The sequence below is a fragment of the Pelecanus crispus genome, chromosome 1, assembly GCF_030463565.1.
Source record: "Pelecanus crispus isolate bPelCri1 chromosome 1, bPelCri1.pri, whole genome shotgun sequence".
NCBI classification, from domain to species: Eukaryota; Metazoa; Chordata; class Aves; order Pelecaniformes; family Pelecanidae; genus Pelecanus; species Pelecanus crispus.
In genome coordinates, this window is record NC_134643.1 from 18,302,644 (window position 1) to 18,319,703 (window position 17,060).

The 17,060-nt window shown below is 39.2% G+C and overlaps 1 protein-coding gene across 1 annotated transcript in view; it reads right to left on the bottom strand.

The window, feature by feature from the left end:
- Nucleotides 1–12,361: 12,361 nt before the first annotated feature.
- Nucleotides 12,362–17,060, bottom strand: part of CERK (ceramide kinase) — a 38,634-nt gene continuing 33,935 nt past the window's right edge. The window contains exons 11-13 of the mRNA XM_075725094.1: nucleotides 14,997–15,202; nucleotides 13,346–13,554; nucleotides 12,362–12,436 (exon numbers count right to left, since the gene is read on the bottom strand). Coding sequence (XP_075581209.1) covers nucleotides 12,385–12,436; nucleotides 13,346–13,554; nucleotides 14,997–15,202 — 467 coding nt within the window. The 3' untranslated portion in view covers nucleotides 12,362–12,384. The remainder of the gene's footprint in view (nucleotides 12,437–13,345; nucleotides 13,555–14,996; nucleotides 15,203–17,060) is intronic.

Sequence of the window (17,060 nt, forward strand, 5' to 3'; positions counted from 1 at the left end):
ATCTTTGTCAACCCTAGACAGGTAATTAAATAGTCTCCTTCACACACTTCTAGGCAAACAGAACCCTTTAAACTGATATGCCACCTTTACGTAATGTCAATAGACCATCTTCTCCTCTCCTCTGTTTAGATGGGCTTGTGTATTCAATAGAATATGCAAATTTGCCTTGCTCAAGACCCATCTGGAAATGAACCTAACACTCCTGTTGGTCTAGTTCCTCAGTTTCAGAGTATATTGAAGTAGAATAAAAAGTTACTTTGCTAGAGCTGACAGAACACAATTCCAGAGGTCACACCATGGATGCAAAGCCTGTTCATAATTTTGATGAAGTACTTCCTGATATGTGCTTAGGTTAAGCACGTATATCGGCTAAGCAGAGCAGCAGATCTTCACCTGTGGTAAACCGATGTGGCTCTATTAAAAATCAAAGGAGCTGATTTCCGTCAGCTGAGGATGTAGCTAACCTGTCACCCATGTCTTGTCCATTTGCCCTTCAGAAGAGGAGGAAACCCTCTGGTGTTTGGCATGGTACTTGCCTCCAAAGGCTCTGTTGAGGAGCCACTGAATTTCAAAACCTTTATGTAAGGCTGCTGAAGAGGAATGGTGACATGCCAAAGGCTCCAAAGTGCAGTCAGTTGGGATTTTGCAATCAACATGCCACTGGCCTTCAATATGACCTGGGGTACACAAACATGCAGAGGTCTGGCTTGGATTTGTGCTTTTCTCTGCTCTGTGTCATTCCCCTACTGCTCCCCCCAGGTCAGAGGGATTGGTACTTCTCCTGCTACCTTTTTGATAGCATTATGTTCTCTCTCATCATTTTCCACTAGAGGCCCCAGGGATCTTAATACTCCTGAATTTAAAAGACATCCACACACAGCACAGACTACACAGCCCTTTTGGCTGTAGGAACAGCCATTTTCCCTTTTACAGCTTATGGTTTCTGATGAAATCCAGTTACAAACATTAGGATGCACTTCAATCAAGTGTTGTGTGGATTATGGATCCCATTGTAAACAAGCCAGCTCATAGCAATAAATGCTAGGAACATTTGCACTGAAATCACTCTATCCTATTTTCTGCAAAATTGCTTTTACACATATATCATTGCTCTGCTATACAGGAGAAAATATGTAGAGCATAAATATTGACATTTATATTGTCCATACTTGTACATGCTAAAGAAATCATTATTTTTTTAAAGGCTTTCAATAAAATGGCTGTTGGAAGGTTAAGAGAGGGAACAAACATCTTAGCAGCGCCACACAGTACTTCTGTTTCCTTGGAGATTCCTTTTAATGTAGAAATAAGTAAGAAAAGCTCACTGTTCAGAGCGATGTGCTTTTTTTAACTCAGTCTTTTAGACAGAAAAGAAGTATGAATATGGCAGTGCCTTAGCATGACAGTGATGTTACATAGCCTCATGTCAGTGATACTCAACATTTAAATGCTCCCTTGGAGAATATGCACTTATTTGTAATTGAATTCCATGTAACGAATAATGTTTTCCTATTGCTATTGTCATTCATTTATTATACATCAATATTTCCCCTTGACAAAAGAAGTTTTGGAGAATTTTCAAATACTCAGGCAGAAAAACACTCACAAAGCCACAAACCCAAAGCTGATCAGTATGGTTTGGATATACCATAACGTAAAACACCTGGGTGCCCAAGGACATGTCATAGAATCATAGAATCATAGAATGCTTTGGGTTGGAAGGGACCTTGAGAGATCATCGAGCCCAACCCCCCTGCAGTAAGCAGGGATTGAACCTGTGAACTTGGCATCCAGATGCCAAACACCTCTTTTCAGAGATATTTAAGTAAATCCCTTGTTTCAGATGTAGGTCTGCATCCCAAAATCAAGCAGAAAAGTTCCAGAAGAGAAATAAGATAGAGCAGAGCTTGGTAGCCCATGTGCTGGAGCAGGGGGCAGCCAGACCAAGGGAGTATCAAAGGTGGAGCAAAGGAGATCAAAGAAACAGAGAGAAATGTCATCAAGCCAGTACTACAGGTACCATACTTGAACTCCAGAAGGAGCCAGCTAAAGAAAGCAATGGGAATAGTAAGAGGTCAGCATAGCAATGGGGAAGGGAGGAAGAGAAAAACTGGCAGCACTGAGGGCATGTGCCAGGGTACGCTGGCTAAGCAAGGGGAAATGCCGGAGGAGAAGAGGAGCACTCAGAAATGCTGCTACGGCCATAAAAGGAGCAAATGGGGCTGAGTCCGAGAGCCAAGAACTGGCAGGGAGAGGAAAAGCAACACCAGACCTAGTCAGGTTTGCCCCAGCCTCCCATATGCCACATGGCACTGACTGGAAATGATACATGATATGGTCTGTCCTTGCAGGCTATCAGCTTAACAGATATGGAAGCTCATTTTCTTTATTTATTACATTCTTCCACTCTTGCTTAGGACAGAGCACAGTGAACTCTTGTTCACTGAGAACTAGAACTACCTGAGACCTGGTGGAAACAAATATTTAAGCCACCTTTACTAGTGTGCCCAACACACTTGCAGCACAGGCAAATTCTCCTGAGCTGAGAAAGTTGGTACCTGAACAAGAATCTAAGGGTCCCAGATGCTAAAATTTACAGTTATACTTTTCCCCTATTTGGCCTGTGTTTCTGTCCTTTTTGAATGAAGACATTATTCAAATCATTCAGTTGTTTGGGCCAAAAACCAGCTGTGCAGCATCTATCACTGTTTGATCACAGTGATCATCCTGTAAAGAAAACTGAAAGTAGAAATTACCAGTGTGAAGTAACACATAATGTGAACTGAAGCATGTTAGTGCAGATCTCATCAGTAGGGAACCATAGGAAATAGATTTGCCAGACTACCTTGAAAATGAATGCTGTATTCTGAAATGTAGAGTTATTTTCGAGAGAAATAATTTTCAGTAGAGGGAGCTGCAGGACCAAGTCAGACTTAAAACACTGAATAGCGGTTGCTGCAGTAAGGTAGATAAAAAAGTATTTACATTAACATGCAGAATTATTAAACAATGTACCAGAGAGTTTATTATCATAAAATGATTTAAACTTTAGAACTCTCCACTGCAGCTTAGGGTGTGGAGAAAACAAGTGACCTGTATATAACTGCATGCAAAGGCATTGTTTGACATTTTATTGAAAAATAATCTTCTCTTTTCCTGGATTATAAACACTGATTTGTGATACAAAGACTCCAAAGCCAAAACAAAGCTGTATTTCTTTCCTTATTGAAAGTTAGTTGCAATATTTCCAGTATGGTAACTGTAGAGTGCAGGCTGAGAGATTCAATCAACAAGCACATCAGAGAGCAATAGGCAGAGGTATCTGTGCTGTCTCCATCCTGTTGTATTTGTATGCAAAATAATCTGCTACCCAAAGGCAAATCTTGTGCGCGTGCAATTTTCTCTAGATGTGTCATTTTCAAGCGTTATCCTTTAGACTCAACATGCACTGAGCCTGTTTTCTCTCAAACACTGCTCTACCAACGTAGGCCAGTTAGCGACATTTGAAACGCTGTCGTTTACAGATGTTTAGCATCGCTCAGTGTTAGTGAGCCTTCTCTGGGCTGACACCTCTGTGTCGGCAGTGTCAGCCAAGACTGAAAAACAAGACCTTGACAGGTGCCTGAACAGAGGAAAATGAGGTTACAACAAAGTATCTGATGTTATTTATAGGTCTCAGACTACATCCAAGAATGTGCCTGAGATTTTTATTTAGAGCTGAGCACCTCCTCCAGTGGACCTGCATGAAGAGACCTTGAAAATACACCTTTGTCACAATTATTTTGTCATGTCAAATTGCTCCCAAGTACTCACAGTCACAAATATGCTGTAACACTGGGGCAGCAGTAGTAGGGCTGCTCTTCAGTCACTCCTGATGGCTGCTTCACGGCAGCGGCCCCTCCATGACACATCCATGCCACCTGGCATGTGACACAAACCCAAAGAACAAGACTTTGCTCCTCCATCGGAACTCTTCTGCACCACATAAACCCTGCTGCTCTGTATAAAAGCTCCTGATGTAGTAACCTGTCAGCGTTGATATTCTTCCTGCGCGTTAGTAGGTTGTGACAGGCTGGTACTCATGTGAGGAGAGAAGGGCAAAAGAGCAAAGAGGAGGCTGGAGAGAGCTTTAGGTAGAAGAGCCACCACACTAAGTGCCCCAGTGCATCTCAGGAGTCATGCTGCCTTAGCTATTATTTAAATAAGGGAGGATGGCTAAGTTGCTGGAGGCCTCATGAGATCAGGCTTGCTACGTCTTAGAGATCTGGGACTTGCATCAGGACCGGTCAACCTTCCTGGCACAACATAACCGCCTACAAGTGGCTAATTTTTAGATCTTTGACCCAGAGCTGCCGTAAGATCTGGAGTGCCAGTGCATTTGTTTCCAGGCCCTCACCCTCAACTGAGCGAGTGGGCATTGCCTTCAGTGAGCTGGCTGTGCTCAGCCCCTGTAACTGTTGCACAGCAGCCCACAGTCAGCAAGTCCATTATAGACATCATTAACACGATCTCCGTCATCTCCTCTATTTTGTATAACCTGTTTTGCCTGCTCCCTGTTGGTTGCTCCTGTTGTCACTTCTGCATTCTGGAGGCAGAGTATGACTTATGTCAGAGCCATCAATGCGATGCACATCCTAACCTAAGGTCCTTTGTGAGGTGTACTCCACATCAGCGCTCCCGATGACTACAGACCACTCCTGCTCATCAGTATTGGCTGCACAGCCATGGAGGATACCCACATCCTTCTCCTGGTACATACCAGGGTTTCGCAGCACACATTTCAACATGTATGAGAGACAACAACTGCACAGTTGTCAACAACTCCTCTTCTGCTAAAATGTCTGTGGCCTTAGTTCAAAGATAACGGTAACGTTGTTTCCTGATGGATGTCTTCTGATTGCACCTTCGCATGGCCCACAGCCTGTTGGTACTGTCTAAGACATCAGTCAACGTCAGCAGAAAGCGCACTGCAGGGGTCATTGTGACCTGATGTGTGTTTCCCAGTCTTTATGAAGACAGCAGAGATGCATTCCCACCTGGGTGACTTTAGAAGAAAAATGAAAACCACAGTAACTGTAGTTTCTTTCACTGCTGCCTTGCGCTAAGAGCATAAGGAGGCGTCTTCCACTCCACAGGAAGCTCTGGCTGTCACCACTGAGGGATGTATGCTGTGTCCTGGGACTGAAGGGAATTCAAATACAGCTATTTGTGCTTTTGAATGGGTATAACGTTCATTTCCTTAGCCCCCACCTATGCCAAGTGGAGAAAGGAGTTCTGGTATCTCAGTAGCCTTTGTTGGAAAGTAGACATCAGAAACCCTGGTAGGAATCAATAAAAGCAGCAGTAGCCTCCCACTCTCCTTGCACATGTAATGTAAGATGCAGTGTCAGGTTCCTTTAGTAAGGGACAGGGTGAATCAACGACCCTTTCATCACCTCCCTTTTCCTCTCTTTTAGCTCCAGCAAAAAAACTGAACACAGTCTGCTTTGCTAATAAATTCCTGCTGTGCTTTTTCACAGCAGTGTTACAGGACAGATTTATCCCAAACCAGTGAAATTTCCTCCAACAAATGAAGGCAGGGCATATAGCAAGGGCCTTCAGTCCCAAAACCCGAGCAATTACACAGGTGCAATGCAACATTTTGTTGACTGAGAGGGTGAGTTTGGACTGCTGAGTCTGCAGAGCCACAGATCTTTTCATATTCCCGCTCACCTCATCCCTCTTCCACACTAGTCCATCCAGAGGAAGCATTACTGCCTGCTGTTCCCTCCATCACAGCCTCAGGACGGACTCCTCCCAGCACAGGCAGCAGCAGGCCTGTGCTTTCTCCCCACCTCCCCTTCCTTCACTGAGTCTGTAAACTCTTCTATGCAGGAAAAAAATACAAATTCTTCTGTTAGCTAAAAGCTTTGCCTACACACAGAGGAGAACAAACAACACAATCTGCTGTTCTGGTGAGCCAATATGACTATGTTTACTCTTCCCTGATCCTGCTACCAATGTGTTGAGAATTTTCTGAAAACCTTTACTAGGAAATTGCAACCACAGCAACGCCTGGGTGTTCAGGTTTTGCCTGTTTTCCCTTGAAAATTCCAGCATTATGAGATGAAATGGAAATTGGAGGCTCCAACCACCTGAGAGCTGCTTATTTTATTGGGTTGATTTTTCCTGGGCTAGGGGCAGGGGAGCATCTACCAGCAGTGTAACCCTCAGACTAGTTATTGATCTGATAGGTATTGCTGAGGGGAGATATCTACTCTAAATGCATCCATCAGAGCTTCAGACAGCATTCTGTGAAAACATGATATCTAGGAACCAGTAGTATCTAATTTGATTGAAGATTTTAGGCAGATATTCATTCTTTTTTCAGAGCAACCCTGCCAATACCTGGTCTCTTTCTATAGAATCCCTTCTTTGGTGGTAAACAAAGATCAGCTTCAAGCAGTTTTGCTTGATATCAATATGTGCTCAAATATTGTGGTTTTTCCTTCTCTGTCTGAATATTAATACTGTGTAGGCAAAGAACAGCAGACTGAGAGGGAACACAGTAGCATAGGTAGGGAAGCTCCCTGAAGGCAACGAGCCGTTCTCTGCGCCCGCTAAGGACAGAGCAAGCATGCTTAAATACAACAAGGGAGATTCAGTTAAGTGAATAACCAAAGTTTTCTAACTATAAAAACCTTTAAGCAATCTGTTCTGATGGCTAAACTGCTTTGCGGAATATACGTCACTGAAAGCTTAAAAGAACAGGTTACAGAAACACCTACCAGGAACAGCATAGGTATTTCTGTACGCAATCATTTTCTGCAGGAACTTCCCCTGACTTTACAAGGTCTATGGGGCAGACCCTTAGCTGGTGTGAGTTGCTATCCCACCACCTTAACCTCAGCAGCATTGAAGGACTAACCTAGCATCTCCTTTTGCTGCCCAAGCTCCCCCTTCCTAAAATACAGCTGCTAAATATTAACATGAAAAAGAAATATTTGGCAGATTAAATTGAACAGTAATTTCAGAATGCTGCACATTGCTACAGGAAGCTGCTTTTACAATTCTCCTTTAACACCTCTTCTAGCAATGCTCTTATTCTGGTAAAGTTTGTGAGCAGAGATACAGTGCATGACCCAAAAGTTTTTTAGAAATACATCTTCACAACAGTGATAAAGCTTTCATTCTGTCTACCAGTTGTAAATAGTCAAACTTCTAGCAATCTAGTGAAACATTTAGTGCTAGCTTTACTGTGCAGTTAAAGTACACATGCCTGGGCAATGCTTTCAAGCAAAATAAGTTTTTAAAAAAGTCTGTATTTTGTTTTCCTATTTCTTCTTCTATTTTTCTTCTTTTTAAAATTTGTTTTGCAGTTGTTCTCTTCAATCCTTTCCAGAATTTGGTCTCCATGGATTTTTTAATTTGCATCACTTCTGTTATTCTTTCAGTATTTTTCCTTTATGAATAATTATTTTTCCCCTTCTATTTTTTCCTGTTCTACACTATTGACGTCTTCTGTACATGCAAAAAAAAAAAAAAAAAAAGAGAAAAAAACCTATTCATTTTATTTATGGCTGGAGAATTGCTATGAAGTAGGGCACAAAACTGCACTTTAGGTGAAATAGCTACCAACAAGAGCAAGTTCCCCTTTCGGACATGTAGGAGTCTTAAAGGAGCAAACATCTTTTGAAGACAGCCTCTTGGTTGTCTTGGCAATTTTGGTACATATTAGGAATAATTTCTAAACAGTAAGAAACAGAATTAAAAAAAATGTTAATCCTCTCATTGCAGAGGATTTGAAAGGCATGACCAATTGCAGAACGAATGCCCCACCCCCTTCCAATTAATGGGACTAGTGACGCTAATTAAGAACATGCATAAGCCTTTGCAAGATGTACGTCATGTGCATGTCGGTGGGTAAGACAGAAGTCTGGAGAGACTGTCACTTCATTATGGACAGAACTCATTTACTGCAACTTAAGCACCAGTTAGAATCTATTAAATGTACTTAACTATCCTATTGAAAATTTGAAATAAGAGCGATGTGACTAATGAGAATAAAAATGATGAATTCCTATTACTCATTTACTTCACAGGGATCAAGACAGGAGTTCTAGGGAAATAATACTTGAATTACAAGACAGAGGCGTTCAGAGAAACTTCTTATTCTACATATCATCTTCCCATTCACGCCGTAATACATCCCTGCGAACACTGTCTTGTTGCACAACTGCATGCGGTGGGTTGACCTTGGCTGCCAGTGGGGTGCCCACCCAGCCGCTCTGTCCCTCTCCCTCCTCAGCAGAACAGGGTGAGAAAATACGATGGAAAGCTCATGGGTCGAGATAAGGACAGCGAGATCACTCAGCAATTGCAGTCAGGGGCAAAACACACTTGACTTGGGGAAGATTAAATTGATTTACTGCCATTTAAAACCAGAGTAAGATAGTCAGAAATAAAACCAAAACTAAACCCGCCTTCTCCCCAGGCCCAACATCACTCTGACTCTTCCACCTCCTCCCCCCCCTTGAGCAGCACAGCAGGAGGGGAAATGGGGGTTGTGGTCAGTTTGTAACACTTCATCTCTCCCGCTCCTTCCTCCTGCAGGGTCCCCCATGGGCCACCAATTCCTGCCAGAAAACTTGCTCATGCTTGTGCTCCTCTCCACGTCTGCAGCTCCTGCCAGGAGCCTGCTCCAGCGTGGGCTTCCCAGGGGGTCACAGCCTCCTTGGGGCACATCCCCCTGCTCCGGCGTGGGGTCCTCCCCGGGTGCAGGTGGAGATCTGCTCCCCCATGGAGCTCCATGGGTGCAGGGGCACAGCTGCCTCACCAGGGGCTGCACCAGGGGCTGCAGGGGAATCTCTGCTCCGGTGCCTGGAGCACCTCCTGCCCTCCTTCTTCACTGACCTTGGTGTCTGCAGGGTTGTTTCTGTATTTTTCCCCTCACAGCCACTGTGCAGCATTTTCTACCCTTTCTTAAACATGCTATCACAGAAGTGTTACCAACGTCACCGATCAGCTCAGCTTTGGCCAGCGACAGCTCCATCTTGGAGCCGGCTGGAACTGAGTCTGTCCGACATCGGGGCAGCTTCTGGTGTCTTCTCATGGAAGCCACCCATGCAGCACCCCCAGTGACTAAAACCTTGCCACGTAAACCCAACACACTTCAAAAGCAGTCATCTCTACAGTGCTGAAAAGCACCTTCTCCTGTGCCCACTCTTCATCTACAACGAACATGTTTTACTTATTTTGTACTGCAACTGTAATATTAATTGCAATGAAATTCTAAAAAGCTCCATCTATTTACTATACACACTATTTATAGTGTAATACATATTTCATGCTTCTTAGAACAGTAGTTTTCTTTCACTTTTTGTAGTTTAGATTCTTCCGTAATAAGTAACTCTACATATTTGCATTACAAACTAAGTTTCTTCTCCCCGCTTCAATCTTTAGTTTACCTTGGTAGAGTTGCTTAGTTTTAGTGCAAGTCCAGCTTCACTGGTCGCTTTCCTTCACTCTCAGTGTTTGTCCACACTCACACTCGCTACAAAGCTGTGGTCAACCCAAAGGGAAGCTTATGAATTACTTCTCTACCTGGTTTAATCTGCCCACATTGGTTACACCAAGCACACTACTGCCAGATTTCTGCCAAACAAAGGTAGGTATTTTTTCCAATCAAGTTGTGAAAAGAAGAAACCCACTGTATTGCTGTATGACATAATTTTATTTTTTCAATGAAATGCCCTAGCATCATAAAACAGAACACATTTTCTAATCTTGAAGCCAGCAAGATTGGGAAACAGAGAAAAATCAAACTTGGTTTTCCTATACATAATTTCCATACTGAGACTACATTCAGAGAAACAAAAAAAAGTAGAATTAAAATGTAAGCAGACGTTAATTATGCAGCTCTCTTCTTAAAAATAAACTGGACACTTCATACAACTCACATATGGTGCTTTGCTAGTATAATATGCTACAAATAGAATTATTCAAATGCAACTATGCAGCTTTTCAATTACCGAAGACCTTTTCATTTTATTATATTGCAACACCTTTACTATTTACTTCACACTTCATTACCATACTATAGAGCGATCTTTTCTCCTTTCCTGGTGGCTTGTTTCTCAGAAAGGAGGCCTTCATTGTGGCTTTCTTTGGAAACACCAAGCACTCAGCTTCAGATATTAAATATATTCAATGCATTTCAATATACATTCACAACTAGATTAAGCCTCCATTTTTCAAGTAGTAAACTAATGGAAAGAGCTGGTTAGTATTTACTCCTGTTCTCATTTATGAGAATGTGATCTGGATAGCTGTAACGCCTCATAAATGCCCTCACCTGTTGGTGAGCTGAGTGTGCACCATCATATCCTGCACAAGAATTACAGTAACTTGAAGTCTGGGTTCTCTCACAATATTCATGGATAGACCAAAAGAACTGTAGAAATTTTTAAACAAATGACACTTTCAAAAAATATTTGCATTTGTAGAACTGCATGATCTCATTTTCAATTAGGTTCTTAGGTCAAAAGTACTATTTCACTTATTAAACATGGCTTTAAAAATACAGTATACATAACACATTACAAATGTCTGAAAAACATTGGATCAATCAACATTTCAACTCATTGCATTAATAAGGAAAGTAAACAGCAGTACTTTTGGAAAAGTATTCAAGTATTTTCCTGAAATATGATATAATGAAAAATGGAACCTAAACTTTGAATGACTGTACTTTAAGCAAATATAATTTGCAAGTGCTTTTTTGTCATATAGAGCAGTATGAATAATACTTTGTAGCAAAGGTATAGCACACCATTTTGATATTACACAAAACTGGAATGTAAATAATTTCAATAGAAAAAAAATCAGCCATTTATAACAATTTTCAAGTGCTTCAGTGACAAACTGACCAATCACCATGGCTTACAGAGCAAATACACGAAAGACATGGAACTAATACAAGCTGAATGACAGAAGTTCCAATAAATATACATGAGCAGAGAATCATTAGCTGTTCAAACACAAAAAAACCCTCAGATGCAATGAGTTTTAAAGAGAACGACACACTCAAGACAGAAGAGAGTAGGGGCTAACTTCTGATGCTCAAATAGGAATAAATATGTACGAGAAAAGCAAAATTTAGCCCCAAGCATACACAGAGAACATGTGTGTGTCACAATACACAAATCCATACACAACTTAAATAATCACTCCATAGCTATACACGATAGTCTAATGTTTTTTGCTATAAAAAAAATCAGCACAGTGAATTCATGATTTATCAGATGCCAGTTTCTTCCCTTGACTTCACAAAAAATTATTTCGTTTCATATTTAGTTAAATAAATATTATTTAAAAAACTTTCAATCATCAAATCATACTTTTTAACTTAACATTCCAACATCTTATTTTGCAAAGACATTTTAACATATGTAGCAGAATCTCCAAAGAATTGTGTACCGAAGAGGGAAGCTTTTCATGTGTTAATTTTAGATATTTTAAAAAATGTAAAACTTGCTGGTGTTTCAGAAGATATTTATATTTTCCTTTGCCTGTGCCTTCCTGGTATTACAAGTATCCCTGTGAGCTGCTTGCAAGACATTTCGGTTGCTGTGTGTGGTATTTGGTATCATCCAAACAGTCATAAAACCCTTTATAATCCCAAAAAGCATCATGCAAGGAAGCCTTTACCAATAGAATATATAGGATAAGGTATGATCTGTATACAGATGTGCTTTTATTTTTAAAAGTATTTCTAAGCTCTTATTGTTATTACTTAAAGCCAGGAATGTGTGTTTGAATTGCATTGATAAGTTGCAAGGTATAGTCAGAATTACAAAATGAAAGATTTTACTAAAAAAAAAAAAAAAAAAAAAGAGATGAGAATGACAACACTGTCATCCAGCATTTAAGCCACATGCAACTACATAACACTCCCAGCAGAAAACATCTTCTCAGACACTGAAAATATCTTGTCTTGGTATCTTGGTTTGATGACAATGGAAAGTCCAATGTTTTACAACATTTAGATATTATTGCAACACAACTGCTAGATTAGCTCTCTAGAAAAGCACAGAGAATTCATCAGTCATCGTGTATACATATAGATATGCCAATCCTCTCTTTTCTAACATAACTTAGATTACATTGCTCCAAGATATATTCTAATGACTACAATGTTTTTAAAAAAAATGACACAATGCAATAAGATGTCTAAAATTATACTGAAGCCATCAAAAAAATTTTAAAATTTTAAAATACTTGTCAATTTGACTAAAATGCATATTTACTCAATTTCCTTGAGCTTTTATTTTTTCTTCTCCCCACTGGAGGAGCAATGTCCATAGTAATTGTTCAACATTACTCTGGCTGTAGGCAGCTTCATCTTTAGTTTTCCTCGATTCCCCTTGCAAATAGTTTCATTAACTGGCAGTGAACCCTGAAAAATATGGAAATCAATTAATAAGAAATAAATGACTACTACATATTTAATTCTAATAATCCACAAATTTAAAGCAGTTGGACAAAGTTCCTTGCTCCAGACTACAGAAACCATGCTCTCATACAATCCTCCCCTGCAAAGAAGGCTGGATGCTTTCATGTATGCATCACTCCTGTTACTCCTCTTTTCCACAAAAAAAAGTTCTATGGGGCACTTAGATGAGCTGATCTTATGCAATATACAATATTTATAAAAATCACGTTGGACTGCTGATTATGTTTTAATGGAACACACTTGCATGTAAGTATTTTGTATTGTGGTTTTGGTTCCCTTTGTTCTAAACACAACAAAACCAACAATAATAATAAAAAAAAAACCACCCAGAAAAAAGCCCTTCAAATTTCACAAACCTCTATTCCCTTCTAATCTGATTATTTGTACAACTACAAACTTCTTTCTCCATATGCCAAGGCTGGAGATAAGACCCTGTGCTGTGTGTCAAACCCCACGAAGTATGGGACATAGTATTTATGTAAGACAAAGATGCTTCCTTAAGCTTAAATTTAACAAGAAAAGCTATTGCTCAGAGTAATAAGGTACTCCACTCATTCAAAAAAGAATCCTCCCAACACCACCTTCACTTTCAGCACTTCAAGCATATAATATCAGTACCTAAAAGGTAGGGCCATCCATTTAGCTCAGAGTGATCATTTACAATATACATGATTGGAGTATTCTCTGGAAAGGACTCAAAAAAAGTAACAAAAAAAAAATTAAGTTTATTATCAGAAGACTCAAATTTGCTATGCAGAGGCACCGTCTTGGGATGTCTTTATGAGCATCTTTAAAATCAGTGAAAAGGCTTAATATGTTTTTTGGTACATGGAGAGAAAAATCGATGCTTACCTCACTTCAATTTCTGAACTGTCCAGAGTTTCTCCATCACAATTCCAGGTGCTATTAGCAATATTACAGCAACAGGCTGGATGATCTCTGCAGAACTGTCCAAAACGTTTCTTTCCTACGTCCATAACATTGCTTTCATTGTCTTCTGAAAGCTTTGACGTAAATTGAAAACTCTTCACCCGATGAACATCTACAAATGAGAAGTCAAACTACAAAGAAAAAAATAAAACAGTCAATTAAAATTAGTTAAATACATTTATGTGTAAAGCAACTTAGCATGCAGCACTTTGTATTCAAGAAAGTCTGTCCACTGCAATTTTCTAGAAGCTTACCTGAGGCATAGAGGGATTTTTGTTTTTAAAAAAACTGCACAAGTCCGAAACAATAAAGCAAAAATGGAACCTTACTTTTCAATGGTCCTCCTCAAGTAGCTGCTGTACTGCTATAGATAATCAGGTAACACATTCTGAGATTATGAGTAAATGGGGTATAAAAACTATTTAAAAAACCCCTATAAAAACTACTATAACATGGAATCAAAAAGGTTTGGACTGGATCTTTGTAGCATCCTCAGGAGCTGTTCAACCACAGTCCTTAAGACACATGGTCTTTTCTGAAAGCCTGCTGCTTCTGCATTTGGAACAATGCCCTGAAGGTGAGAATTCCATGGCTGTGTTATCAAATCACAGAGCTGGGCGTATACGAAAATAAGAATAGAGGGCAATATTATTACATTCCAACATAAAAATATTTTTAACTAGTTAATTCAGCTAGAAAAAGTAGGATAATTAAGAGATTGCTCTTACAACAGAGGTTGCAGTTGTATACTACAATATTGTACAAATGCTTTAAAACAGGCTTTGTAATTAAAGGAACAATCGACTTAGAGGCAAGAATAGCACCATAAACAAGTGAGATTGATCATTGCTTTTATAACTGGATATGACATTAGTCCGTTGTTCAGATAATTTTCAGAACATGTTAATAATATCAGTTTGTGACAAATATTAAATGTGTGTATTCACAGCCATAGCTCTGGTTTCAACACATACTGCAATCCAAAGCAGTGATGAATCTTTCCTTGTAGTTTATCCTGACAGCTACAACATATGCAAGGAATAATTTTGAAGCTGAATGCATAAAGCTCATATCCTAGTCACATATATGTATTAAAATTCTGCTAAAAGCCTGCAGTTTACAATCAAACTGCAGTTCTGGTAACTTTCTTCTAAACCGCATTTTATACAGTTTACAAAAAGTGATTTATTATTCTTCACTACATCTTCTGCCTCAGCTACGTTATACTGCTGTGAGCAGTTTCTCATGACGAATACATGGGGGCACAGTTATGATAAAATCACTTTAAATATTGTCCAAACAGAAAATAGATGGAAAATGTTACGAAACAAATTCAATTAGCAGAAGTGGAATTTTGTTAGAATGCTATGGCCAAAGATCTGATGTAGCTAAAATGATTTTTTTTTTTTTTTAATGGTACACATGCTGAGATTATGCCACCCAAAACATATACACCTTTTTTTTTTTTTTTAAATAACACCTGCTTTGTAGATGTTCTTTGTGTCATATAAGAATATTGATATTTACAACTTAGACTGACGCTGGAGAATTCACTGTCAAAGGGAATACACACCTGATCGTCTTCATTTGTATGTCTCACAAGATACCGTAGAAAATCAAATCTGGAGCATTTACGAACTAGAATGAGGTCAGCTGAACCATCTGCCAAATGAGCTGCTGGTGAAAGACCTTTTGGACTTCGTGGACAGGCACAGCTCATATTTACTGCATTGATGGCTAGAAATTTCCCTTTAATAACCTTCCATTCTTCTTCACCTTCTAAAACACATCAATAAAGGCATGGAGATAGGTTATTATTTGATCTACTCACAAGAACACTAAAAAGCAATCATTCTTGGCAACTTAAAAGTTTTCACTGGGCACATTCACATGCTGTCAATACATACCTAAAATAAACTGCATTTTAAAAAAAAAAAACCCTATTTTTCATATACTAACAGAGAAAGTTGCTTTCTCCCTTCACAGACTGTGATTATATACTGAAACTGCTCACCATTCCTGACATATGTATGTCAAATTCAGGATCAATGCTATTTGGGAAAACCCACGAAGCCTTAGGCAGGAACAAGACAGAGGCAAGTTACAAGTCTTGTAAGTGTGAAAGGTCAGGGGGATTTTTAACTTTTTAAAAATTTTGTTCTTGCTCTTCAACATGCTAATCTTTAATAAACAATGATACAAAGACAGTGGTTTAGTATTTGGTTTCTAAATCAATATTCCTCTTCTGCCTCAATGCCACAAATTATATTTAAAAAAAGAGGCAAAAAGGGAAGAGATGACTTGGGGTTCAGCAAGGACCAGCAGGCAGCAGATCAGGAGTCTGTTTCCACTCCACCCACAAACAACTGAAGATGAACATTATTAACGGGGTTGAATTTACCTGTGTGTACATCTTCAGGGATTTCTGGTAAACAATAGAAAAGTCTGTTTTCAACAAGTGAAACTGTTCTGTTAGAGATTAGACCTAGACTGAACTTAAATGTTCGATGGCACCAATACTACCAAGCGCAGAGGAATTTTCCGGAACAAAGAAACACTGGCAGGCACTGCACTGTCATCTAAACTGTTTTTTCTTGAATATGGATAAAAATAGATTAAAAAATGCCTTTGCATTTTTAGATTACACATAATAGCTTTCCTCACTATCATAAGAGAAAGCCATAAAGCAGCCATAACACTCCTTTTCTCCTCCCAATATAAGTGGACTCAGATACTTCAAATTAGTGACTCCAGAGAAGTAATGATTGCAGAATAGTCTATGAAGATAGACATAGATCTAAGACTGGAGTTCAGGAATGAAGTGCCATTGTTGATGATGGGGGTAAAACTAAGGAATGAACAAAAAAGTGATAAAGTTTGTTTAGATAAGCTTGTTAAAGTTTGGTCATCAAATCACAGCAAGGTAGAGGTTTTGAGGCATATTAACTGGTACAGACTTAGAAATCTAACATTATTCAGTTCCCCCACATTTGGGTTAACTTATAGTTATTTTCAAGGAGCTTCTTTGATGGGACTATAGATGACATTTATGCTACATATTTCATGTCCTGAAATTCCGATATTCTTTACTGTCTACGTTTTAGGAACTTCACATTTATTTTAGAGAACCATTATTACAATTGTCTAGGTAATTTTGGACCTAACATCTGTATTGCATTCATTTTTAATTCACTTCTTCCAAGCTTAATATATCAGACAAAGAAGAAAAAAAAAAAAAAGAAAAAAAAAGTTTGGAAAGTATTCTGTAGTTGTTCTTTGCTCTTTGACCTCTTCTTGCTTCCTTGAATCCTTATTCATTGGAACTTCTTACTATCCACTCTTCTTTAGTAACAGAACCAAGAAAAACAGAATTCCAGGAAAAATAGAGTAGGATTATATCGTGACAGAAGACTTAAAGGAAACTAAAAACTTTTTTTCTTTTTCCATCTAGACTATCCTATCTATCTCCTGATAAACAAATCAGTAATAACAAGAAAAAATGCAGCTCTTAAATTTAACATTTTGCATCATTTGCCAGAGTGGTTTTAGTATTGCTTCCTTTACTACTCATCTTTTTATGTCGCTTTCAAACAGGGCATTACAGAAAGAAACAATTTAAATCAGATGCAAAATGTGT